The sequence below is a fragment of the Mustela erminea genome, chromosome 3 (genome assembly GCF_009829155.1).
Source record: "Mustela erminea isolate mMusErm1 chromosome 3, mMusErm1.Pri, whole genome shotgun sequence".
Classification (NCBI taxonomy): domain Eukaryota; kingdom Metazoa; phylum Chordata; class Mammalia; order Carnivora; family Mustelidae; genus Mustela; species Mustela erminea.
Window position 1 is genome coordinate 32744275 of NC_045616.1, and position 26733 is coordinate 32771007.

Below are 26733 nucleotides of genomic sequence, written 5' to 3' on the forward strand. Positions count from 1 at the left end.
TTACCCTAAAGATACAAATGTAGTGATCTGAAGGGACTGATGCACCCCAATTTTTATAGCAACAATGTCCACAATAGCCAAATTATGGAAATAGCCAGATGACCATCAACATATGAATGGAAAAAGAAGATGTGGTGTATATATACAATGAAATATTATGCAGCCTTCAAAAAGATTGAAATGTTGCCATTTGCAACTACATGGATGGAACTGGGGGGTATTATGCTAAGCAAAATAATTCAATCAGAGAGTGATAATTATTATATGTCCTCACTGATTTGAAGAATATGAGAAACAAAACAGAGGATCAAAGGGGAAGGGAGGGAGCAAATGAAGCAAGATGAAACCAGAGAGGGAGAGAAACCTTAAGAGACTCTTGGTCTCAGGAAACAAACAGGGTTGCTGGAGTGGATGGGGGTGGGAGAGGTGGGGTGGCTGGGTGATGGACATTGGGGAAGGTAGGTGCTATGGTGAGTGCTGTGAATTGTGTAAGACTGATGAATCACAGACCTGTAGTCCTGAAACAAGTAATACGTTATATGTTCATTAAAAGAAAAAAAGTTCTATTGGATAGCACTGTGTTAAAAAGTGGAAATTAAAAAAAAAAAAAAAAAGAAAAAGGAAAAAAAAGAGGCTGCAGGAGCTGAAAGAGAGAGGGAAAAGAGGTTTCCAACCTGAGGAGGGAGGGAGATGGTGAGGATCTCCCAAAGACCTCTTCCACTGTAGACCCAGGACAGATTAAGCTGAGAAGCAATTCATTGATTAATGAGAACAGTGGTGTCCTTTGGCCCTTCTTTTGGATGTCACTCTTTAAAGCAAGGCAAACTTTATTTAGCCTGGTGACCAGCCAAGGAGGGCAAGGATTGAGCAAGTCCTGGGCCCAATCCTAGCTCTTGTTCTTACTATGTGTGATCTTGGTTAGACAATGATCTTAAACTCCCAGCTACAGTTCCTGCATTTATAAAATGAGGATACTGTTAGATCTATTTTATGAGATTGCTTTAGGGAATTATCGAAATAACACATTTAAGTTATTAATGATCAGCCATTATACTAAGTGCTTGAAAATGTAAGCTATTGTTTTTTTCCTGAAGAGCAGATATTGTTAGAGCATCTGTCCCTGACTTTGAGGGGTCCCATTGTGGTGGGACATTGAACTAGGTATAAGACTAGGTTCGATTTCTGGCTTTAGATATTTGCTTTACTTTGTGGATTGGTTGTGTTGGAGCACCCCTTTAACACTTAGCCAGGCTGTTTACAACTCTGCCTCACCCTTCCTTCCTGTTTGCACTGAGCTTAGAGCTCAGCAGTAATGAAAGCTGAGATTCATCTCAGCTCTTTTCTGAGCATACATGTGCATAGCTTTGCCATGTCCCAAGCATGTGCATAGCTTTCTAAATTCCCTAATATGCATGATGACTTTTGAATGCCCTGATTCCCCAGAGCAACTCTCTCTCTGGCTTCAGTCTCTTGTATGTCCCGACCGTCATTCTTTGCCCTAAGTGGCTGAGGTTTTTCTGATCACCTTACAGTGTTTTCAAGAAATGCTTACCATTTTTCTAAGCCTGAGTAGAGCTCCAGTTAGGGAAAACAAATGAGCACTTGGCATTAGTTTTTTAGGTATCCCCTAGAGAAGTTAGTACACATAAACACACTAACTTGCAAATAATATCTCCTCTATCCCTTCCAGAGTCAAGGACCATGTCCCACAGTGGCACATGGGGTACCACAGATGCCAGGAAGGCAGTGGGGGCAAAGGCAAGTAAAAACCCCACAAAGGTTTCCCTACCATTAAGTTGCATTTTTCTTGATTCTTCATTCACTTGGTTGCTGTAAATTTGTTGTGTAGAGTTCTGACAAAGTTGGCTCTGACTTTCTGGTTATTTTTTTCTAAGTTTCTATGGAGGGACAGAAGTTTGGAACTGCCCACTTGCCATCTTGCTGGCATCACTCCCCTAGTTACTTAACACTGGACAAGTCACAACCTCCCTGTTACCTGATTTCTTCCCTAAACAAAACTACTCAGAAAATGCCTGAGGGCTGCTGTGAGGAGTAAATATGGGAGTGTGAAAGACTTCTACAAAATATAATGAACATGAAACCTTATTTTAGAAAGTAGGTGACTTGTTTTGTAAGACAAAATTTAAAAATGTTTTTTTTAATTTTTAAAAAATTAAAAATATTTTTTAAATGGTGGGGAAAAAAGTTTAACTTCATATATTTTTCCTGATCTTCATTCCTACCTACAAAAATATAACATTTCTTTTACCAAGGGCCTGAGTAGCACTCTAGCATGAGTAAGAGAAAAATAGTTTTTATTTCAACATTTTATTGAAACTTTTCATATTACACAATTTGCTGAAAACATTTGAAACACTAGACAAAAACAACTTAAAAACACACACACATACAGATACCTCTTCTAGCTGAGGTAATATTGCAAAAGACTCATAGTATCACAAGTTTTTGTTACTCTGCTATACAACTTGGTTTATCACATTAATGATACTCAATGACTTTTCAAAAGAAAGAAGACATTACACATCCAGTTTAGAGAGAGCAAGAGAACTGTGCAATTATCCGGAAAAGAAGAGAAAGCAGAAATGCCGAAGTATCACTCAAATTCTAATGCAATGTGAATTGCTGCCAAGGGGATTTTGTTTGCTTATATATTATTGAAAATAATTAATTCAAACCTGTTTTTTAAAGAGCAGGCAGAGTAGTCTTTCATGTCCCAAAAGATGAAGAAATCAAACTGAGGGTGAATATCCTCCACAATTTCAGTTGCAAAAAACAAATACCAAAGCGTATGTTTTATTTTCTGAGCAGATATATGAATACACAGAAATATTGAAGCATTCATGTCCAATCAGTAAAGTGAATGCTTTGTGCAGTTGTTAACAAAGCCAGTGCTAAAAAGACCGTTGTGAGTAGTCAGGCATGTTTGCAAAAGTAAGAGAGAGCTCCTCACTCTCCAGTTGTTTCTGAAAATGGCTGAGTTATCAGATCCCCCAAATCTTGGTCATTTTGAAATCAGTTTGTTTCATATCTGTAATATCTAGTGCTGGGAGTTTGGCGCCTTCAATAAATTTAAAAACTGAAGGATTATTTTTCAAGGGCTCACAAAATAGAGAAGGGTAACTCAAGGGAAATTTATATGCAAATGTGCTAAATCGATTCATAAATTCACTTATCATACTAAGTATTTATCAGGTTTTTCAGATTTTTTTTTAAAAGAATTTATTTATTTATTTGACAGAGAGAGATCAGAAGTAGGCAGAGAGGCAGGCAGAGAGAGAGAGGAGGAAGCAGGCTCCCCGCTGAGCAGAGAGCCCGATGCGGGACTCGATCCCAGGACTCTGGGATCATGACCTGAGCCAAAGGCAGTGGCTTAACCCACTGAGCCACCCAGGCGCCCCAGGTTTTTCAGTTTTTAACTCAATCACTTTCATACTATTTGACTCAGATGAAAGAAACCCTACAATGTAAAGCAAGCAAATCACACTTCAGCTCCATGGCCAAAATCTGGCTTATGTAAGAGGACCACTGGGGCCTGTGGAACGTTTTAATAGAATCTTATTTATGATATCATTAATCATAATGAATTAAAAAATATTCTGAGCTATTATCATTTAAAAAATGTAGCCAATGGATATTTGACTTTGGCACATGTATGGTAAGGAACTAGAGCAATTTTTAGATGGAGAGTGTGCCTAAATTCATTTAAATATATTTGGCCAGCATCTAAGTCCTTGAATTTTAAGGATTTTAGTTTTTCAACTAATTTAGAATGGCACTAAAGAATGATTAGTTTTTACTTGCCACATCCCAACTTGAATATTAATTTGTATTCTGTCTCCAAAGAGACAAAAGACCAACCTTACTTGTATGTGGTTGACTATGTATCTTGCAAGGATTCTATAATGAGACAGATTTATGTAACTGAACCTTTACACTGATTTTTGTCAAAAATCTTGAAATAACTAATTTTTAACTACATGATGATCTCATGGACTCTCATTAGTAAATATTTGATTCCATTCAGATTGTTTTCTAGAAATTTTCTGGAACTTGAAATTTTCTGAAGTTTACTCTTATTTGAACAATCTTTGATTATAATAAAAATGATTAGAAGTTGAACAGATTATAAACATCTAAAAATTTACTTAGCAGCTCAAAAGCACTGAAAACAATTTAAGTGTCATAGGTAGTGCAAAGCAAACCATGATCTAAGAGATTAACCAGAAAATACAACATGTGACCAGTGGCATTTAATTTTATTTTCCCCTCTTGGTGGAATTTAAAAATGGAAAACATATGTATTTTAGTGATTTTTAAAAAACCACACACATACCACACAAGATCATAGACAGAGTTGCTACTTACATATGGTTTTACACTTTTTGGATAACATCTTTTGGTTCTAAAACTATTAATCACAAAAAGTAATTGTTACGCTGACATTTAGCAAGTAAATCTCAGTTTTAGGCTGGCCAATATTGGTGCAAAATCATTGCACTTGTGTGCTAAATGGTTTGTAGTAAAACTGTGATCACTCATGTGAGGAAATGAAACTCTAAAATGTTTAATGATGTATCGGTCAAATGCTTATTATTTATTATACAAAGAACCTCACCCACCAACTTCAATTTAGGAACAGGCAGATTTTTTTTTTTTTTTAAACAAACCGACAACCATGTTTTTGCTTATTATTTTTGAGATTTACTTCTTTTCCTCATCCATAAAAAGCAGGACGAACCCTTTAATGTTTTTATTTTTTCTTCATTATTCATTCAAACAAGTTTAAACAAAAGGTGATAAGAAATAAACTTGCTTTTCCCTTTATGTGTATCTAGTTTAGAGAATGAAACTATTAATAAAAACTAGAAGAAAATAAAAACTGAAGCCATTATTTAATGATGACTATATGGAAGGCAAGAGGCACACACTTTCACATGAATTTTAATTGTGTTTCCTCTAAGACAAGTCATTCAGAAATATAAGGCAAGTAACATTCCTTTCAGGACACAATTTGTAAATATGGAAACATTAATAGTAGTCATGATTATTTTTTACTCTCTCGCTCTTAGGAGTGGCTCTAAAAATGGCCTGATGATTCACAAATCTAGGTAAGCAAATCAAACTTTATAAACATATGACAAATTTTCAGTTGCTGGCATTGAAAGGCTGGGTTTGGATATGGACAAATATACTGTTTGCCTTAAATCTTTTGGGTACCTTGTCTTTAATGTTTTGTTCTGCTATTCAAGCAGAAAGTACATGACTTCCTTTTATGAAATAAGCTGATCTCAGAGTGGAAAATTTGTAGAGATGAAGGAAATTCCAAGTTCCGTGTATATACAAAAAATGGCTTTATATAATAAATATATAGCCATTACAAAGTTACACAGGGACAATGCAATTTAAAACTCTTCAAGTCCTGCTTACACGTGGGCGAATCCAGTCCTTCCCATCTTTATCACTGATGACATAGTTTATTTACTTAAAGGTAAACTATATTGGTACTATATACTCTATTAAGGATGACATAGCAGTATCAGTCTAGAAGGTGAAATAAACTTCTAATAAATTCTTAAGTCAGATGGACTAAATTCAGCTCTGTGAAATCTTGTTTTATGTTTGCTGACAAATTTCTCCTTCTGCCCAGGATCATTTTAGTTTAGCATGAGTGCTACACTGGCTAGAATTCAATGCACAAGTGTTACTTTCACTGAGTTTTCGAATTTGGAATACTTTTCATCCAAAATATGTACCTATGCCTTTTAAAAAATGAAGAGTCAATATATCAGCATGGGCTTTCCCTACCAGTTTCACTTTCGAATCCATTTTCCCCCCAGTACTTCACTTTTATCCCTCATAATTTCATAACAAAGTATCCAGATTATATCTTTTAGACTAACCAGGAACTTAAACCTCAAGCGCTATTTTGAAGAAGGGTGGAGTAAATAATTTTGGTAATCTGTAGAACAGCTGCATGCAGTGTGTACTGTATTATAACAGCACCAAACCCCTTATAAAAACCAAGCACTCCTTCCTCCTGCCTTATGGTATTGATACAGTCTCTCATTCCCTCGTACTGTGTGTTAATTGGAAGCACTTCATAGCCAAGGTCTGTATTGTCAATGATTGTGCGTGTTCCTTGAATGTGAAGGCGGTGCAAGACTGTTTCCAATGGGTAAAGTATAACATCAGAGCAAAGACTGGCAGCAAAGTTAGCAATAAGTTCTGGAAAATAAGCATCCAACATACTCTGCACTGGACTAGTGCTCTCAGCTAGATGGCTACTATAAGTCTTTCTCTTTAGAATTAGGAGGACAAACTTCTGAATGATTGAGCTGATGATGTAATGAAGAACTCCATGCAGCACCGTAGGGAAGATCAAAGAAAGGAGTGGGAGCAGTCGTTTGCTATGAGGCACTCCGAGGCCAATCACTCTTCCAATTCCTTCTTTTACACATTCCAAAATTCCAGTGTTATCGCGAATGATCTCACTCTGAAATAAAAATGATGAAACGAATAAAAGTGATCAGTTGCTTACTGTGCCAGAAGAAAGGACTCTTTTTAGGTCCCTTTTAAATCCCAATTTATGACTACAGGCGGGAAATATCAATGGCTTGCATACTTCGAGAGTTATCTAAGCATTAGATTCTTTTTTCTTCTTTTCTTTTTTAAAGATTTTATTTATTTGAGAGAAAGAAAGAGAGAGAGCGAGTGAGCGAGAGAGAGAGAGAGAGAGAGAGAGAGAATGAGATGGGGGAGGCTCAGAGGGAAAAGCAGACTCCCTGCTGAACATGGAGCCTGACGTGGGACTTGACCCTGGGACTCCAGGATCAAGATCTAAGCCAAAGGCAGCTGCTTAACCAACTGAGCTAGCCACCCAGGCGCTCCTAGATTCTATTTTCAAATGAAATTAACTAACAGACAGCTGTGAAGCTGGGAGCTATTCTCACTGGGAAGGGAAACAGGGAGGAGATGGGGAAAGAACAACCCAGTTCCTCTATCTTCAAGAAGCTCCTTAGAATTCATTTTGAAAAGCTACCAGACACCTATAGAGGTTGTAAAGTGCTTAGAGTTCATAAAAACCGGCTTAAACCCTGCCTCCACCCATTACTTACCCATTATGTAACCTTGGGCTACTTACTTTTCCTCAGAATAGGTTTACCATTCTATAAAAATGGGATTAGTCCCACCTCCCTTTTATGCACAGGGCTGCTGAGAGTATTACATGAAAAGAGGCTTGGCTTCCAGAGGCACTCCCTCAATATTATCTACAATGTACGCCTTTTTATAGTGACATTAGGGAATAAGAGTCAACACAGATTCTTGATCAGAAAGGATATAAACATTGCAACCTGAGAACAATGGCATGAGTGTACACAGTGACCTTAAAATGTAGGAGCCAGATCACAGATTTTTAATAAAGACAACAGATCAGCAGGAAGCTCATTTTTAAGAGCTTCAGGAGTTGCTGAAGATTTGTAAATAAATGTGTATTTTTCAGGGGAAAAAGTGTTCTCAGAAATCCGAGCTCCCAGAAGGGGGAAAAAACCCACTGAAATATGAATGAGGTAGGAAGGAAGAAGCTACCGTAGTAAGCTGATTGTGTGCTAAAGAAAGGATGAGAATGGCTGCCTGTCAGTGGGGAGAAACAGACAAATCTCAGATGCGCGGTGGAGTTACAACTAAGCAGGCATATGACTAATTGGTTATGAAGGATGAAAGAAACATAAAAACCAAGGCTTTCTTAAAAATTAGAACTAACGTTTTGAGTCTCTGGGGGCAGATATCAATAGTCCCACTAGTGGAACAGAAGAAGAAGCTCAAAAGGAAACTAATTTTCAGGGTACTAAGAAGAGACTGTTTTATGAGTTGAGTATGAGGGGAAGATGATTTAATTCACATAGATATTAGAGTTGAAACAATTCATAAGAGTAAATGAGTTCTTCAGGATGGTGACTCTAGGATAAAACTTTGGACTCAAGGATAAAACTTTGGAGGACCGTGGAAAAGATGGGGAAGGGGTTATCAAAAGAACGTGCTCAAAAGAGAAAAACTGTAAGAAGCAACAGACAGACTTCTAGAAAATACACAAAAGGAGACAGCAGGTGGAATCTGAAGCAAGGAAAAACAGTGGCTGGATATTGGGTAAAAAAAAAAAAAACTGACAGTCAGCTGGGCATTTTATATAAATAACTCATCTAATTTTTATAACTTATTAAAATGCTATTCCCATCTTATGGATGAGAAAATTAAGATCTAGAAAGGTTAAAACATTTGTTTACTCACAGATCAAACTCAAGTAGAGAAATGTGATTTTGGTAAGGGTCTGTCTAAAGCTAAAACCTGTTCTCCCCAATATATCACACCGCTTATTTTTTCTTTAAATAACTACCTTCCTGTTATTTTACCCCCTTATCTGTCAAATGTGGCTATCTCATCGAGTGATAGCTCTGTAAACCTCAGCCTTACACAAACATCGTATCATTTGATACAATGCCAAAAGCAGGGGGAGAGGAAAGTATATTTGCATAGCAAAACATTAACTTTACTTAACTCAAGTTAATTATAAATAAATAAATAAATAAATAATCAATCAACAATAAAGCCAGAAAAGCAACTAAATGGAAAAGAATAATTACAAAAGCAAAGGCTAATCCTGTGAGGTTCTTACAGAGGAAACACATACATACTGAAGACAAGAAATAAACAACAAGATCGGGTGTTGGAGGCAGGAGATAAGTGGTGTACCATTAATTGGATTTTGAGTGTATGTGAAATTAATACTATCTTCCGGTTACAGTTTTAACTGTAGGAATGGTATGGTAAGAAGTACATTAATACACTGTACTTGAAGGGCCACCATGTGGTTAGAAATGGTAAAACACTAAAAAGCTGACAGGAGATTGCTTTAGCTTTGTAGAATTTAACACACCATGGTACCGAGTGTTCCTTAAAAGGCATATTTAAAAAGAATGCTGTTTGTAGACATCTATGGGACTACCTTCTCACTATTGGGGTGATTATCCAGCATGTTTTATGCTCAGGCAATTAGTAATTTACGGTCTGGCGACAAGCCATAAACATCTGCGTTGTTCGTAAAGATTTAAAAAGTTGAAAAAACCAAACAGATTCTTTGTATTTAGAATAAGCTCTTGGCTGGGTTCTGAGATACTTGAATGAACAATACTGCTGGCTATGGGATGGATAAAAAGAATTAAAACTAGAAGTGTGAAGTAATTTTGCAAAGGAAAGATACACAACCAGCAATGTACCTAGTATACAATCTCTGGGATATGGGTGGTATTTGAGGGATTAAAATTTTAAAAGGATAGTGTCTTAAACTCTTCTGGTATACAATCAGAATCTGATATAAACAATATACTGAATATTCAAAAAAATTTTTATCTAAAAAATGACAATAAAATGTAGCTCACCTGTACTGTTTCAATTAGACTTGCTGAATAAAAAGGCATTGCCACCATATAAGTTAGGCTGTAGAAATTAAAACAAATTTATCAGTATACTGAAACAACATGCTTATGCTAAATTTTGAATATCTACTTATATATATATCAATGTAATTTTTATTCAAGCCTGAATATATTTAAGGTTTTCAACTATTAGTATCTATAGCATAAAGATATTTGGAGACCTGAATTGTAAGATGCCTTATTGAACAGTTAGTGATAAAATTTAAGTAAACACAGGGAAAGGCTGCAAAGAAAAAGGATTTTATTTTAAACCAGTAAAATGTAGGCTTGGTTATGATTCACTGTCTAACCTGCATACAGCTAATGTAACCTTGTTGTATACCTGCATATAGCTAACATAGTCTATAAATCTGGTATTTAAAAGTTAGGATGAGGGATCCATTCCACTGTTTGACTTTTTAGTGACATTTGAACAAGTATACTGTTCTGCTATTATCTTATTGATTATCATTATCCATTCCCAGATTTCCCACCCAGCAGAGCTAAGCCAGTGTTCAATGATGAGTGAAGTCCCCTTATATTAAAAAACAATATTGTACAGCTTTGCAAAGTTGTTTCCTATCATCACTACATAGACATAGTAATATTACAACTTTGCAAGCCTGCAAAATATAGTTATTTAAAATAACATCAAGGTGGGACTTACCTAACCCTATGGGCCAGGTCCTGGCAAGAAGTAGTTTTCAAGGTGAATGGAACATCACTAAGTAATAATGTGCTGGAATGTCCCACAGAGGGAGCCAGCAAGCTGGGGGATTTCCAATTCACAATCTTCAAAAAAAATTAAAAAGTGAAGAGTAAAATTCTAATCTACAAAAGTGGTCAGTGTTGTAAAATCATGAAGTGTCTTTAGGACTCCATTTTAATGACACTAAGGTTTGAGTCTGCTCATCACTATACAAATAAGTTTTTGTTTTTGCTTAATAATAAAATAATAATTTTTCTGGCAAATTGGTTTAAACAAGTTGAAGACCTCTGCTAACTTCCTAAGAACACAGAGAAAAATTAGGTTGTGATCTCAGCCTTTCAAATTTAGAAATATCTATTTTAAAGATAATATATATTTTAGGATTTTATTCCTCAACTCTACATTAACTGTCTTTTGAAGTACTACTCCCATAAATATTTTATTGCCCTAATTTTCTTTGCTGTATTAAGATTTTTTTCAGCCCTAATACTATAAAAATTAATGCAAGTTTTCAATATAAGTGCCACTTTTGATACTTACGATTTTAGTAGAAGGTGTTCTCCTATTTGTTTAGGATTCCATTTATGTGAAATCTCTCTAAAAAATAAATTTCAATAAAACAGAAGCCATGTTATTTACAACATCTTCAATTAGTCTGACTTTCAAAAAGGTAACTGATTGCAATTAAGAAAAAAAATCTGTAGGAGAAATATATTCTAATGGTGAATATGTTCTTTTCTGGGACACCACACTTCAATTATGATGGTTTAAAAAGAAAAAAATATACTAAGTATTTTTCTATGTGCTTAAAGAAGGGGTTGACTGAAGAGGCAAAACTACCACTAATTATAAAAAACTTAATACTTAAAGGAGGAACATGAAAACTTCAAGGAGGAGATATAAAATGACAGGTTGAGGAAGAAAGAAGAGTTGAGATGGGGAAAGGGAGACAAGGCATAGGATAACGGATGAAAAAGGATGAGAATTTAAAAACACAATTAAGTAACTGTAATGCAGAATGAACATGGCATTTGTGTAGCACCAAATTTTCCAAGTGCCTTTCTTTATTATGATATTAATTGTGTGACCTTTAATATATTCTGATATCTTTCTGAGCACCTACAAGGCCAGGCATGGTGCAAAGTGCTTTGCAGGAGTTATTTCTAACTCTCCCAATGACTTTGTTATCCCAATTTCATAGATGAGGAAATAGGCTGAGAGAGGGTTCATAACCTACCCAAAGCCATACAACTAGTTAGTGATGGAACTGGGTCCTAAACCCTGGTTTCTAGGTCTTGGAAGTCTGTACGCTCTGCCTGGACTTCCTCTCATCCCATTTGATATAGGAAGACATCCTGTGAGGTAAGCAGAGCAGGTGTGGTCCAGTTTGTTTTACTTATGAGACAAAGGAAGGTCAGAAGACCCACAGGGACACATTCAGGTGACAGGCAAAGCGCCAGGTCTGAGATCAAGGTCTCACCCTGTGTGCTTCCTGCTGTTTAGGTCACCCTCGGAAATCAGAAAAAAGAGAAGATAAAGAAGAGAGGCAAGCTGCAAAAGTAAAAGAGGAGAAAGTTGTACCATGAGAGAAGTCAAAAAGGAGGAGAATGGAGAGAGAGCAAAAGGAAAAGTCAGTGAGGAAACGGAATAAACTGAGAAAGCAGAGAGAGAGGTAGAAGGGGTGGGAGAAGAGGGAGAAGGGAGAGAGAGGCTGAACAGCAGCGAGAGGGAAGTGTAAAATGAAATAAAGAGAACTGCAACCAGTGCCCTTGACAAAGCCAGCACCCATGGCACCACGGCCCCAGCAGAGAGCTGAGGAAACATCTATTTGAAATCACTGAATATGACAAACCTCAGGAGACAGGGGATAAATTTATTTTGTATTAAAAAAGGTGTAGAAAATCATCATTAATAAATCCTCTAAAAACAAATTCAGTACAATTATAACATGGGTGATATGCAGAATTTCTCAAAGAATGGAAGATCTGCAGAGAAACTTGGACAATAGACCTACCAACTCTGATCAGTAAGACCCTAGAGAGCCTTCTGGGTCACATTTTTATTAAATTAATACTTAGACTAATATTTTAGGCCTTAACAACCACAGAAAAATATAGCTGAAATGACCACCAATGATTTGGATGAAAAAATATAAAAAAGATCAGGCTTCCCATCTTTTTGACAGTGACTTCATGATTCTAAAACAATATATGCTACATGGCTTGCAAATCGCCTGGGTACTGCTGTTACTCTTACCACGGCCCTAGAGAGTACTACCACAGGGCATTATGACAGTGATTTTAAGGATGAAACCATCATTAACATTAGAGACAGACGGGTCTGTGATCAGTATTTCTGTAAGGACAGGGCTACTCTGCCTTTGAATACAATACTAATTACTACTGCTAATTCTTAACACCAAAAATATTATTAAAAGTGGGAAAAATGAAATTTAGAACCAAGTATAAAAAATATGAGATTCTCTTCCTTGTATCTCTATCTGTGGGTAAAACCTATTGCCACAGCTCTAGAAATTTAAATTAGCACACTGAAACACTTTAGGAAAGAATAATATGAAAAATCTACTTGAGATCAAACCTCTTTACATTTCATTATCATTCATTCATTATTTATATTTCATTATAGGTAAACATATTTAACTCACTATTTTCACAAGCACAGCCTGCCCTTGAAAGAGAGCAATAAAGTAAAGAGAAATGACTTGCTTTTTCTAAAAATAGTTCTCTACTTGACAGATTGATATACATACTTCCATGTATAATCAATACAAAAAAGCAACAGAATTTTTAAATAACTCTATTTTTAAAGTCTTTACTTATCATTCTCTCATTTTCACATGTACAGATAACTGCCCTCCTTAAAAAAACCTTCCCTCAACCAAACCCATCTCCCAGCTACTTCTCTTCCTCATTCCTCTGCACAGCCAACTTTCTGAGCTTGCTATTTTTCCATGTCCTAACACCCCATTCACCTCTGAACCCATGCCAAATTGGCTTTTACCCCATTATTCTAAAAAACAGCTCTTACCAAGGTCCCCATGACCTCTATGTCTACATCCAATGGACATTTTTAAGTCTAAGGGTTACTGGAGGGAAGGTGGGCAGGGGGATGGGTTCAATAGGTGCTGGGTGTTAAGGAAGGCACGGGTGATGAGCACTGGGAGCTGGATATACTTTATTTCCCCTTCAGCAGACAGCAGGCCCTCAAGTTCCTCCCTTCTTCTTTTTTTTTTTTTTTTTAAAGATTTTTTTTATTTATTTATTGAGAGAGAGGTAGTGAGAGCATGAGGGAGGAGAAATCAAAGGGAGAAGCAGACTCCCCATGGAGCTGGGAGCCCGATGCGGGACTCGATCCCAGGACTCCGGGATCTGACCTGAGCCGAAGGCAGTCGTCCAACCAACTGAGCCACCCAGGCGTCCCACCTCCCTTCTTCTTGAAGCATTTTCTTTCGCTGTATTCCACTATCGCATACTCTTTTGGTTTTCCTCCTCCCCTCTAGTCTCTACTTTTGACTCCTTTGCAGTAGGATTTTCTTAAGCCAGCCACCTATTCTAGAGTTCCTAAGGGGTCAGGCCCTCTTTTTACTTTATATGTTATGCTTCTTCCTAATGTAATATTATCCAAAATGATGCTTTAAAAACCTCCCAAATCCATTAGCTTCACTTTAGATTTCTCTGCATGTCAACCATGTATATCATCTGTCTCCTCATAACTCTACCTGGGTGTGGCAAAGCATCTAAAAATGAACTTGTCCAAAATCAAGCTAATGATCTTTCTTCCCTATTCTTGGACCCTTTTAGTGGTCCCTGCTCAGTAACTACTAATAAAAAAGAAATCTACTGAATTGGAGAAAGATTTCATTGTGTTTAAAAGAGAGTATGTTCAAAGTCAGTGAATTCAGAAGAGTAGTTAGGAGATATGGACAACATGAGGAGAAACTGCAAGATGTTTATACTGGTACAATACAAAATGTGAGATGCGTCAAATGAAGTTGGAGGTCAACCAAATGGTTTTTGTGAGACTGAAATACACAGCGAGCTCTGGTTACAGGTGTTCCTTATGTAAATGAGAAATAACATATGAAAGTAAAGGGTACGTGTAGTCTCCCTTACCCCACTTGGGAGAAGATCTGGGGAAAAATTGGGATGGGGTCTGGGCGCTAGATAAAGAGATCACAGATGATTATCTTGGGTTACATACTTTTTCTTTTAAAGTAGTAATACTGTAAGCTCTAAGCTTGGTGACTTCATGGGCACTACAGACTTGCTCTTTTTCTCTCAGATGTGATCAAAATGAAAATGAAAATCTAAATATTTGTGAATCCATACTGTCTCACCTGTTCTACCTAGTGGTCGCTGTGCCATTAGGGAACCTCACTGTAGGAGACCCCCCCAAGCTCATTCTCCTCGGGTGGTAACTTCTGTGAATCACTTTGGGTTACTGCTTTGCTACCCTGTCTGCTGTGACTTTGCTTTCTCTCTGCCTAAAAAGAGAATTTTTAAAAATTGTACTTCAGAGAATGGCTTTATTTGACATCTAGTTACATATGCCAAAATCCTAGAAGTCATCCAGGACAGCTCTTCCTCTATCACCTACTATCCCTAGTCCATCACTACATACCATTTGTTTTACCTAAACACATTTCAAAAGAACCCACTTAGATCCATCTCAAGAGATGCCACCCTGGTCCTAGCTACCATTACTTGTCACCCAGGTGACTGCTGTAGAATATGAACATGTGTCCTCTTATCTACTTTGGTCCTCCCGAAATCTTCTCACCTCCATTTAAAATGACCCTTTAAACATATGAATCTGATCATGTCACTGACTTCTCCTTAAAACTCTTCAATATCCTTGAAGTGGCCTACAAGGCCCTGCATCAATCTGGCTCTCACCTGTATCTTCAGCATTCTGTCACACAGCTCTCCCTCTTGCTCTCTGAGCTTTAGCCATATGAGCCTTCTCTCAAGTTACCAGAATTCTCCATGTTCCCCGTGTAACACTGTCTTCCCACAAACTGTTCTGAGCCTCCTAATCAGCACTCAGATGTCAGGTTACATGTTATTTTATTAGAGGCACTATTCCTAACCCTTTACTAATCTTACAGAATCTTTTCTTTTCCTTCTAGGAACACATCTCAATTTGTAATTATTTATTCATTAATGGGATTATTTTACTTAATGGATGTCCCTATACTGGATTGTAAGCTTCATGGTCACAGGTACCTTTTGTTTACTCTCCTCACTGTATGCCTGATTTTCAGGAAAGGACTTAGCATATAGTAGATACTCAGGAAATGAATTAGTGAGTGGGATTTATCTGAAAAATTATCCCAGTAGAATACAACAAAGATAGCCTTTTTTTTTTTTTTTAAAGATTTTATTTATTTATTTGACAGACAGAGATCACAAGTAGGCAGAGAGAGAGGAGGAAGCAGGCTCCCTGCTGAGCAGAGAGCCCGATGTGGGACTCGATCCCAGGACCCTGAGATCATGACCTGAGCTGAAGGCAGCGGCTTAACCCACTGAGCCACCCAGGCGCCCCAAAGATAGCCTTTTGTGTCTTCTTAATAAGACCCAAAATGACCAAGAGAAAATACATACCTATATTAACCAACATGTCTATAAGGTCTATAGAGTAAGAAAGTTAGATAAAAAAATTTAATGAAATTCTGCCCCATCCTATTCCCATTCCTCTTTTTCCTTCCCTTAAACCTTAAGTTAAAGTAACCGTGTTAAAGAAATAGCATTAACGGGGCTCCTGGGTGGCTCAGTGGGTTAAGCCGCTGCCTTCGGCTCAGGTCATGATCTCAGGGTCCTGGGATCGAGCCCCACATCGGACTCTCTGCTCAGCAGGGAGCCTGCTTCCTCCTCTCTCTCTGCCTGCCTCTCTGCCTTCTTGTGATCTCTCTCTGTCAAATAAATAAATAAAATCTTAAAAAAATAAAAAAAAAAGAAATAGCATTACCTGTCTGAAGTCCCAGAAGTCAGAAGTGGTATAGCCAGGACCAATAGTATTCTGACTACAAATATACAGAATTCTTTACACTTCAATATATAGAAATTCCTGAATTTTATTAGATCTTTATAAAATTTTGTGAGAGAATTTTAAGGACACTTGTTGACAAGTACTAACTTATGATATTATACTATGATATAAAAAGCAGTAGAGTGAATAAAGTTACTTAACCCACCGAGCCACCCAGGCGCCCCTGAATAAAGTTACTTAAGAACAGAAATTCAGAAAAAAAAAAAAAAAAAAAAAAGAACAGAGATTCAGATTTCTTAAGTATGAGAGGGGAAACTTTTAGTAGGCCAAATGTTTTGTTTTTGATTTTAACATTTCTTAAGTCTGTGTTAAAGAACTCTATATAGTCCTCTGAAAGCAATTATGTTGGCAAAAAGCCCGATTTCAGTCTTTCCTGCCTTCATTTCATTTCCTGCAAAGTCTGAATCCTAAGATTGAGACACTAGTGGCTGTACCTTCGACTACCTCACTTCCTAGTCAATCCAAAAAATTCACTCTGCCAGGGACTAACGCTAGATTAACAAACCATTCAAAGTTTTTGATGCTATCTCTGGCATACAGCACTATACACAAAGTTAGAGTCCTGCCAAATAGTACCTAAACAAATTTATGATTTCCACTATCACCTATTAATGTTCCTTTCATATATACTCCTTGTAAGGTTTCCTTCCTGTTATGCATTTACTGTCTCAAATGTGTATCTTTCTTCTCATGCTTTTCTGCTCTGACCCCAATATTCTACTTCAGAGAGTAAACAGACCCAGAAGCAAATTTTCCTAATTTCTCTTCCCTCTCCTTCCAAATGTATCTAAAATTCTACATTCTAATTCTCTCCTCTCGGCTTCTAAGACACTATTATCCTAGGTTACTACTATGTTCAATGGTTTTTGTGAATATCTCTTAAAACTGCCTTTAATTACCTCTCCTACCACACACACCTTCACATACACACATGACATACACATATGCCTTCACACATGACCAAGGATACTGTCCTTGGTCCACTTTCTGTCATTCAGCATACACTTGTCCTCAGGGAAATTCACCAATCCTAATGCTTCAACTGCTACTTTTATGCCAGAACATCCAAAGTTATGCCTCCAGCTTCAAATTTTTTCTAAGACCCCAATCCATGGTGCCAACCACATATTAGAAATGTCCTCCTAGCTGCCCTGCAGGAATCTCAAACTTCATCTATTGAAAGATAAATTCCTCATCTTCTTTCCCACTCCAACTTATTCTTCTTTTTGTATTCTCCAGTCTAGAAGTCTATCACTGATGGAGATTTTCTCCCATCCCCTGATTCCCAATCTATCACCAATTATCTATTAGACTTCAGAAATGTCTATCCCTTTCTGTTCCACACTTCAGATACCTCTCAGCCTGGCCTAGATTACTATAACAGTTCTCCACAAGTCACTGGCTACACCAGTGTACTTTTTAATTTTATACTGCCACTTGAGTAAATCCTTGATCAAAGAACCCATATATTGAAACAAACACCTTAGATTCCCAATTACATAGAGAATGAAGTCAAAGTCCCTTACAAAGGCATGACCATGCTTCCAACTAGCATCTCAGCCGCTTTTCCTATTATTCCACTCCATAAATGTCCAGTATTCCAAGCACAAGACTTTTATTATGCAGACCTTCCAATTTCCATAAAATTGGGCATACTCTCCTTCTCTGCCAAGTCAAATTCCTACTCATAATTGAAGATATAGCTCAGATTTCAGTTTTTTCTTCAAACCTTTGCCAATAACTTCATGTGAAGTATCCCTGGGCACTGAATGGGGTTTGTTTAATTACAGCACTAATCTTGATGTACTACTTTAATTTGCTTACATGTGTCTCCTTCACCCAAGAGGCTACTTAAACAGTAAGAACTGCTCACATACTCATGTTTGTTCCTTACTAGACAGTTGTTGAAACATAGTCGTCAGTAGGACCTGAGAGACCTATCTCAATAGATACTAGACCAGGAAGCACATACTAATTTACCACATATTAATTCAGTAAGATATATCTAACTTTGGTCCCTATTTCATCTCTTAGCAACTTCAGGTAAGTTTTCAAATTCAATGTATTTTTAGAAACCATCATTTTTTTAAAAAATTTAATACGGAGCTAATATTGAAAAGATGCCAAAAAGGTACCTTGGTAAAGGTGTAAATTCACTTATTATTCCCTCTGCTCCAAGTGTGACTCCCTGGACAATAAACGTACTTCCCATTCCTTTCCAAAGGGCCCTCGGTCCCTAAAATGAACAAAATTTGTTGTTATTTCTATTAATGCCTAAATAAGAAACACAAAAAAGGTCTTAATAAAACTTGATATTAAATGTTTACTAATATTTTCCAATAAGGCATTATTTTAAGACATTTTAGTAGATAACTACAACTACATTAATTCCTATCACTTTACTATTTGTTGAGTGGCCAACTTTAGGCAATGTGAATATTCTAATTAACTACATCTCTAATACTAATTAAACATACTAATATTTAATTTCAGAAATGATGTGAATATATTAATTATTCAGTGACACCAAAAGACATCATTACCAGGTTACATTAGCTTTAGAGCAAGCATTAAAATATTTTTGTTAACTAAATTAAAAGGAATTACTCTTGGTTTAATTACCACTAAGACCATGTGGTACTTATATTATAAATAATCTTAATAGAACCTATAGACTAATTCTCACCTGAGTTTTGTTGAAGCTGTACATGATATTGATGACTGTAAAGGGAGTGAGATGGTAATGCCGAGCATGATAATTAACCTATGAAAGATTATGTTGTAAATTATTTTTGTTATTGTTTTGTCAAGAAATAACAATGTCATCAAAGATATACAAAGGAGTCAAAGCATAAACAAAAGTCCAATTCTAAAGTCATCAGAAGTTACCCTAAACAAAATTACTACTATTAAAAGTACATTTAAATAACTTATTAAAAGTACAGTATGTATGGCTATATATATATATATATATATATATATATATAATGTACAATATACACAGTAATGTAGAATATATAATAAAGAAGGACAAGCTGTTTGACATTTATATTTCCATAAACACTAGAATTACATTTGGTGTAGCCAAACATTCATGCCATTGAACACACAGGAGCCACTGAAGAACTCAGAGAACGGGAGATTCATGTCTCCCAATACCAAGCACTTTTTACACTGTAAACTATGAACAATTGGTAAGTTATGAAATCAGTAAAGGGGGGTGATATTTTGTAAAATAACAAAAAAGAAAGTATCAGAATGCATCACACATTCTAATGCCATTATTTCATAAAACATTTAAGTTACTTGTATAGTTGTACACACTGAATCACAATGTGAAACTGTTGCTTTGTAGAATACATGTCTGAAATCCATTGTTCTAGGCTATCTGCACTGTCCATGCTTTTAATGACTATTTTTGGGGGTGATGAAGCATGAGCAGCTTAATTTGTAATTATTTATATATTTTCTAATTCAATTTTCAAAGAAGATTAAGTTAGATTATGGAAGCTTTTACCACAGTGTTGTCCACTTAATCCATGGGGCCATTCGGGGGATCTACAAGTTTAAAATTATCTTCTTAATGATACTAAGGCATCACTTGTCTTTTTTATTGTGTTGACATTTTCAAAAATAGCGCAAAACAATGGTGGCTAAAACTGCTTACTCCTTAGCATGACCCAAGACAGCTGGTAGCAAACTGTATTTTTGTACATATTATATTCTTTATCCCATTCACTTGGAAGGAGGAAAAAGCCACTTTCACTTAAGAATGTCCTTGGTGAAACAGTAAAATGCATTAATTTTATAAAATGTTGATTCTTAAGTATACATCTTTGTAATTACTATTCTGTGTGTTACATAATGAAGTAAGACTACTGTTGTGAGGAAAAGCATTTGTCTGATGAAGCTGCAAGCTGAACTAGCTACTTTTTTCATGGAACACCATTTCTTCTGCAAAAATTGACTACCAGACTACAGTTATTAACATGTGAGAAAAACATGCAGGGGCAGCTGGGTGGCTCAGTTGACAAAATGTATGACTCTAGGTTTTAGCTCAGGTCATCTCATGGGTCATGGGATGAGTCCCACACTGGACTCTAAACTCACCCAGGAGTCTGCTTGAGAGTCTCTTTCCTGTCCTCCCCACCCATCTCCTCACTCTCTCTAAAACAAACAACTAAATCTTAAAAAAAAAAAAAAAAAAATGAACGAAGTGAGCTTATTGATTAAAGGAAAAAAAACTGGCATTATGGGATGCTAATGATAAATCTGACTTTACAAGCAAAATTTAGAATTCTGAAAAAACTGCATCTACCATGAAGAACTTACCAATACTGAAACACTTTTCTGGTGGGATTGGTAGTGATTTAATGACAATTTTTTAAAGTACTATATAATCAAATGTCTTAACATTAGAAGATCTACAGAACTCAGTAAATCAGTATTTTTTTTTTAAGATTTTATTTATTTATTTGTGTGAGAGAGAGAGCACACAAGCGTGCATGAGCACAAGCAGAGGGAGCAGCAGGCAGAGGGAGAAGCAGGCTCCCTACTGAGAAAGAAGCGGGTTGTGGCACTTGATCCCAGGAACCAGCATAACCTGAGCCTAAGGCAGACACTTAACCGAATGAGCTACCTAGGCATCCCAGTATTTTTCAAATAATCAACTCATGATGTTATAGAATCATACATAGATCAATAGATTTTAATGTAAGAGAGTACAAAAAGTTAACTCACATGGTTTGAAATTTCTCACTGCAAATAACCTTTAATATATTACTATTTATTAAGTTTTGGTGTAGTAAAAAAGAAGAAAATCTGCTAATTATCTGAAAAAGATATAAAATATTCCATTTTCAATACATACACGTATAAGGTTAGACCTTCTTTCAAAACCAAAATTTTTTATGATGTAAGACTTTTCAAGACCAAAAAGTTTGAGACTGATCTGATCTGATTCTGGTACATTTCACATGGAGTAATAGTTATACAGTTTCAGCCATTGATCTGAGTTCTGTATTTTAAATCAGATTAAGGATTATTGTTTAGAAGGTAACAGAAAAGTTCATTTACCTGACATTGGCGACGTAGAACAATGCAAGGATGAGCCAGTACATTTTCTGTAAAGAGGCTATAAAAGAATAATTTATATATATATTACATAATTAATATATATATATTTTGTGTATACACACACACAAGCACACATACACACACACACACACACACATATAATAGCCAAAACTTAAATTACAACAAATATGTATCTGAAATTATTCTTGCTTGAAGAATCATGCATTATTTTGTTTCCCATTCTAACAGTTTAAAAAAAATTGTCTGGATATATTTGCAAATCATTCTAAGAACAACAAAATTCAATATGAAAAGAATTAAAGCCAGATCTGTAAACTGGTAAGCAAGGGCAGTAACACAAAATAGTAATACATGTACTCTAAAGATGAAACTACAGTTCCGTGCATGAAATGGGAAACTCCTTTCTTAGACAACTTAAATGCTCCTTTCCATTTCTTTCAGAAGATATCCTATGAACAAAGTTCCTATCAGAAGAGTCATCTGTTCTTCATGAACCACCTTCCATAAATTTTAGTTCTGATGTACATTGCATTTAAGTTATTAGGGATTAAGTTATAAGGATTTTAATAACTACTAATTGACTACTATTTTGGATATCATATATTTCTTCTGAGAGCATTCCCTACAAAATAATTACAATTGCAGGCTTACATAATAACAGTGACAGCTGCACAAGCATGAGAGCACATGCAGGGCATATACATATACGCATATAAATAATGTAATCAGGGGCACCTGGGTGGCTCAGTGGGTTAAAGCCTCTGCCTTTGGTTCAGGTCATGATCCCAGGGTCCTGGGATTGAGCCCCGAGCCCCACATCCGGCTCTCTGCTCGGCAGGGAGCCTGCTTCCCTTCCTCTCTCTCTGCCTGCCTCTCTGCCTACTTAAGATCTCTTGTCAAATTAAAAAAAAACCCAAAAAAAACCCCCTTAAAATAAATAAGTAAATAAATAATGTATCAAATGAACAACAGCTTTTAACAGTGAGGCTAAAGAAAAATTAATTCTAGTAAAAGGAAATTTTAATTCACAATTATGCTCCTATTTAAAGTAACACTCTCAGGTTTAATTATGCAAATAAGATAATTTTTTTCTTGATTAAAATTTTAAAACAATGAGTTGTCCTGGCATGCAACATAACCCTTTGTGGAATTCTGATGTATTTTGAAATAATATTCACTAGAGATCACAGAATGAAAACTGGAGGGTTTTTTCTCCACGAAATGATCATTAAAAATAAAAAAAATAATGGTGGTCGTTAAATGCTGATTGTAAGCAAAACCCAGACTCCATGTTGTTAAATATCATATTACAATTAGAATGTCTGGGGGAGGGCTCAATGCAAATAACTTTCTCTTAGAGGGGGGATTAGATCAGATTTTTTGGACACTGACACATGAAAGTTATTAAAATATAACTTACAAAATTATTTTGTGGTTATAAATTGAATGACTATTCTTTATCCTTACTAAAAAAAAATCAAGTTATAGATTTTAAATAACTTTTTCTGAAAAATATTATTCAACATTTAATCTTCTGCTCCGAAGAATCAATCTAAAGGAAGCAATACTAATCATTTAATATCTTATATTAAAACACTCTGAATAAAACACTTTAAATAAAAACTTCAATTAAGAATCATTAGAAAAAAACATTACCTTGCAAGGCCAATACCAAATCCAGCAAATCTATTCAACTGCTCTAAAACAGGAAGAAATAAGATTACTCATAACCAATATTTAGGTTTACTGTAAAAATTTTTTTCTTTTATTAATATGATATTTATTTAAATTCTAGATCCTAGAGTCAAATTCTGATATGGGCCAGGGAAGCTGTGGGATGCTGCAAGACAGACCTGCTCTTCAGCTCCAATTCACTGTTGACATGTGGGACTGTGGGCCCAGTGTTTCTAAACTGTTATTTTTCTGAAGAGACATTGTCATTTTTACATAATATCTTCCAATTTCAAAATACCAGCAACTATTTTAAAAAGCATTACAACACTGTGGGCCAAATCAAACATGTCTGCAGGAAGAAACTAAGGATTACCACTTTTCAACTTCTAACTACAATTTAAATTTTTTTAACCAGCAACTTCACCTCCCATCTTGTAAAATTAGTCATTTGCTGTTATTGATGGAAAACATCTATGTTAAATGAACAGTTGCAAGTAAGACACCTCAAAATTATTAAATCAAAAGCGTACTTAGGGTAATCAAAATGGTTAAATGAGGCTCTCTTCTCAACAAGTTTTAAATATTTTGAGAGTAAATGCTTAGTTAGATCTCTGTGAGAAGCTACTGGTTACATACGCGCTACTCCTGATGGCATTTCTATTGTCTTATTAGAAAAGTTTTACATCTGGAAACACTCCTATGCATACGTCAAAACAAATAAAAGAATTTCTCCTTGGCTAAAAATCTCAAAATCATGATGGTGAAATACCACAACCTCAGGGGGCCAGACATTACATTTCTACTATAATACAATATTCACAAGGGATAATTTTTTTCTCTCCTCCTCTTTTCTCTCTCTCAGTTCTTTCACATGCTGTCACTATTTCCTTATAGTCAGAATAAGGCAATGTAAACATGTCCCTGGGGAAACTATTTCGTTAACCCTTGCCTTAGAAAATGTACAAGCCAGATAGAAGGTTCTTTTGCCAATGAAGGTATTTTCCTCCTTTCAGCTTTTCCCTTTTTGCATGTATATTAACAGAAAATGCCACTGATATTTTCTGCAAAGTGCTAGAAAGGTTTATTAACTGTGTAAGTTAACTAGGTCTGTCTTCAATTCTCCTTGCAAAATTACCACCGCCAACCTCTTAACTGCTGCAAACACCCCCTGGTTTTAAGAGTTCTTCCTCACTCTAACCACTAAAGCACAAATTATAAAAAGATAAAAATATCAGCTTTACTGCCTAAGAAGTTAACTGTGTAGCAATCATATATGCATTTTGAATTACTTATAACTTTCCACAGGAAAAAAACTAGAGGGGACCACAGAAAGAAAACTAGAGAGGGTGAAAAAACAAACTGTATAACACTGTGTAAGATCCTCCTCCTCATCCTCATTTGCTCTTAAGTGATATTTAAAATCTATTCCTCCAAGGTAACTCAAATCAAATAAAAATTATTGTACTTCCAAGTACACACAAATAAATGCAAATGAACACATCCAGAATATACTTAATATTTAATGGTCTAGTCTATTAGTCTAATGATTCTAAAATGGGAGGAGGCAGTGATTATTTCCATTTTGTGAATAAACAAAAAGTTGAGAATATTTAGATCACAGTGTTATAATTAAAACACAGGTCTTCCTACATTCTACAGTGAATAATTATGTCTTGATTCCAACGTCTTGACATTGTCTCAGTGTTTTTTCTTAGTGGAGTTTTTAGGTGAGAAATAGGCGATGGGAAAATATAGCAGTACAGTTTGAGAGTCTAGAAAACAGACAAAACTCCTATGATTAAAAGAGAAAAGGAAGGAAACGATTTTTTTTTTAGCTTACTATGTGCTCCATACTATACGAGGCATTACTTACACTTCATTTTATTTAACCTTAAAAAAACTCTATGAATTATTCTTCTAGCCACCTGAAAGGTGAAAAGACGCAAGGCTCTCAGAGGTTAACAAAATGTCTCAGCTTATGAGAGTGGTAGAGTCAGGTTTGAATCGAAGGCTGCCAATGCGGAAAAACTTTACAGAACCCAAAGCTACCACTATTAATTCAAGGCAATAATGGTGTCAGTGAACTAGGTACTGTTCACATAATTCCCAATAAACAATAAACAATCCAATTTCCTTCCTTCTTGATTTAGGCCATGGGATGTCACACACCAAAACCCTTCGAAGCTCCTACCACGCAGCCCAGAGCTAAGGCAGGTGTCTGTTCCCGAGGTGATCCGGGAGGAAAGGTTTGTGCAAGGAAGAGGGAGCAGGCCCGCTGCAAGGGCAGAGGACGAAAGGAGGGCAGAGGGTGTGGCGCGCGATACGTCCAGCGACACCGGAGGCGGGACCCTCGGCGCGGCTTCCGCGGTCTGCAGGCCGCGCGCCGCGGCCCCGCCACTCCACCCACCCCTGCCTCGCTCCCAAGTCCCTCACCGGTGCTCTGTCCCGGCACGCCGCCGCCGCTGCTGCCGCCGGGAAACGGTTCCTCCGCGGGGCCCTCGAGCGGGGTGGAGGGGCCGGGTACGCCGTAGGGCGGGCTCTTCTCGCCCCAGTGCAGGTTGCGGCTACCGGGGATGTCTGGGGGAGTGGTCACCCAGTGGCTCAGGTCCGACGCGGAGCTGAAGGACCTGGCAGGGAAAGCGCCGCCAAAACCCTGCTCATCCCGAGCACCGCCCCGATAGCCCAAGCCATCGAATCCGTCCGGGCGCCGCGGATGCATCGCAGACGGCGCAGGATGACGCGAGCTCACCCGGAGCCCACGACCACTGGGGCCACCGCGACCTCCGGCCACTCGGCTTCTTCCCGACCCCCCGCCGCGTCTGGAGCGATCTGACAACCGGAAGTCACGTTGCAAACCCGGAAGTTCAGCGAGCACGTGATCATAACCTTTTCCGGCGGTCTGGTGAGAGAGAGCGTTGCTACGGAGACGCGGCGGTCACCTAGGGCCAATCCTTAAAGAAAATCGCTGTCTGGCGGAGGTGGAAAAATGACTGTGGGGTTAATGGAACATTGTACCAAAGAGATGCCAAGGGAACTGGGGTGGGAAGGACAGCCTGGATAAGCGGAGGTCGAATAAAGACGTGTTATCGAGGGACGTGACGCGTCGGTGGAGCTGACTCACTGAGATCTCAGCCAGCAATGTCCTGCTGCACTCAAAAGGCCTCAGATCTAGGTCTTCTCTTTTCCTCCCTGGTCTAGTGCCTCTCCCGCCGCAAGGCAGCGATTAGACTTTAGAGTTGCGGGGTGTTGGTGACGTCTCTGTAGCTTTGCCTCCCGCACTTAGAGTTTTAGCTAGGCACTATTGAGAGCTGGTTCTGCCCAGTGAACTAAAAGGTAGTATGGACAGCTAGAGCAAGCATTACAAAAGACCGTCGGTGGAGAAAACCTCCTTTCCCCCTTCGCTCCCCCACGAATGTAAACTGCTCGGGATTTAGGAATTAAGCATTTTGCTTTTCCGAGGCTACAAAAACAGTTGTAATTGTTTTTTCCCCCGGGTGCATCTAAGTCACTTAGTGTCTTTAAAGTCTAGTGATACCGTTCAAGATTGAGACCCTAGTTGAACAACTAAGAGGACTTCTGAACAGAGTCCTCTACTACCTGTTTTCAGGGGCTCCATGGGCTCTTCGGGCAAAGTCCTTTTCCCTAAACTTGATCGAGGCTTCCATGGATTCTTCCTGTGTCCCTACTTCCCCA

General features: G+C 37.2%; 1 protein-coding gene across 2 annotated transcripts; it reads right to left on the bottom strand.

Annotated features, from left to right (window-relative positions):
- Positions 1–4150: 4150 nt before the first annotated feature.
- SLC25A46 (solute carrier family 25 member 46) lies at positions 4151–26720 on the bottom strand. 2 transcript variants are annotated; one of them, XM_032335579.1, is made up of 8 exons: positions 26638–26720; positions 23023–23065; positions 21346–21403; positions 18956–19033; positions 18405–18505; positions 10741–10797; positions 9456–9513; positions 4151–6514 (listed from the first exon to the last, which is right to left on the bottom strand). In XM_032335579.1, the coding sequence occupies exons 1-8, from the start codon at positions 26654–26656 to the stop codon at positions 5936–5938; spliced, it is 993 nt and encodes a 330-aa protein (XP_032191470.1). In that variant the 5' UTR covers positions 26657–26720; the 3' UTR covers positions 4151–5935. The 2 variants fall into 2 exon arrangements, with proteins under 2 accessions (XP_032191470.1, XP_032191469.1); XM_032335578.1 differs by lacking the exon at positions 26638–26720 and adding an exon at positions 25474–25809.
- Between the last annotated feature and the right edge of the window lie 13 nt (positions 26721–26733).

What these genes read in the sequence shown, in the direction of transcription:
- SLC25A46 (XM_032335578.1), bottom strand. Translation starts at nt 25,759, where the DNA reads ATGCATCCGCGGCGCCCGGACGGATTCGATGGCTTGGGCTATCGGGGC. An exon ending in CGTGCCGGGACAGAGCACCG is followed by an intron (nt 23,066 to 25,473) that starts GTGAGGGACTTG and finishes TTCCTGTTTTAG; the next exon opens with AGCAGTTGAATAGATTTGCT. An exon ending in TTTGGTATTGGCCTTGCAAG is followed by an intron (nt 21,404 to 23,022) that starts GTAATGTTTTTT and finishes ATTCTTTTATAG; the next exon opens with CCTCTTTACAGAAAATGTAC.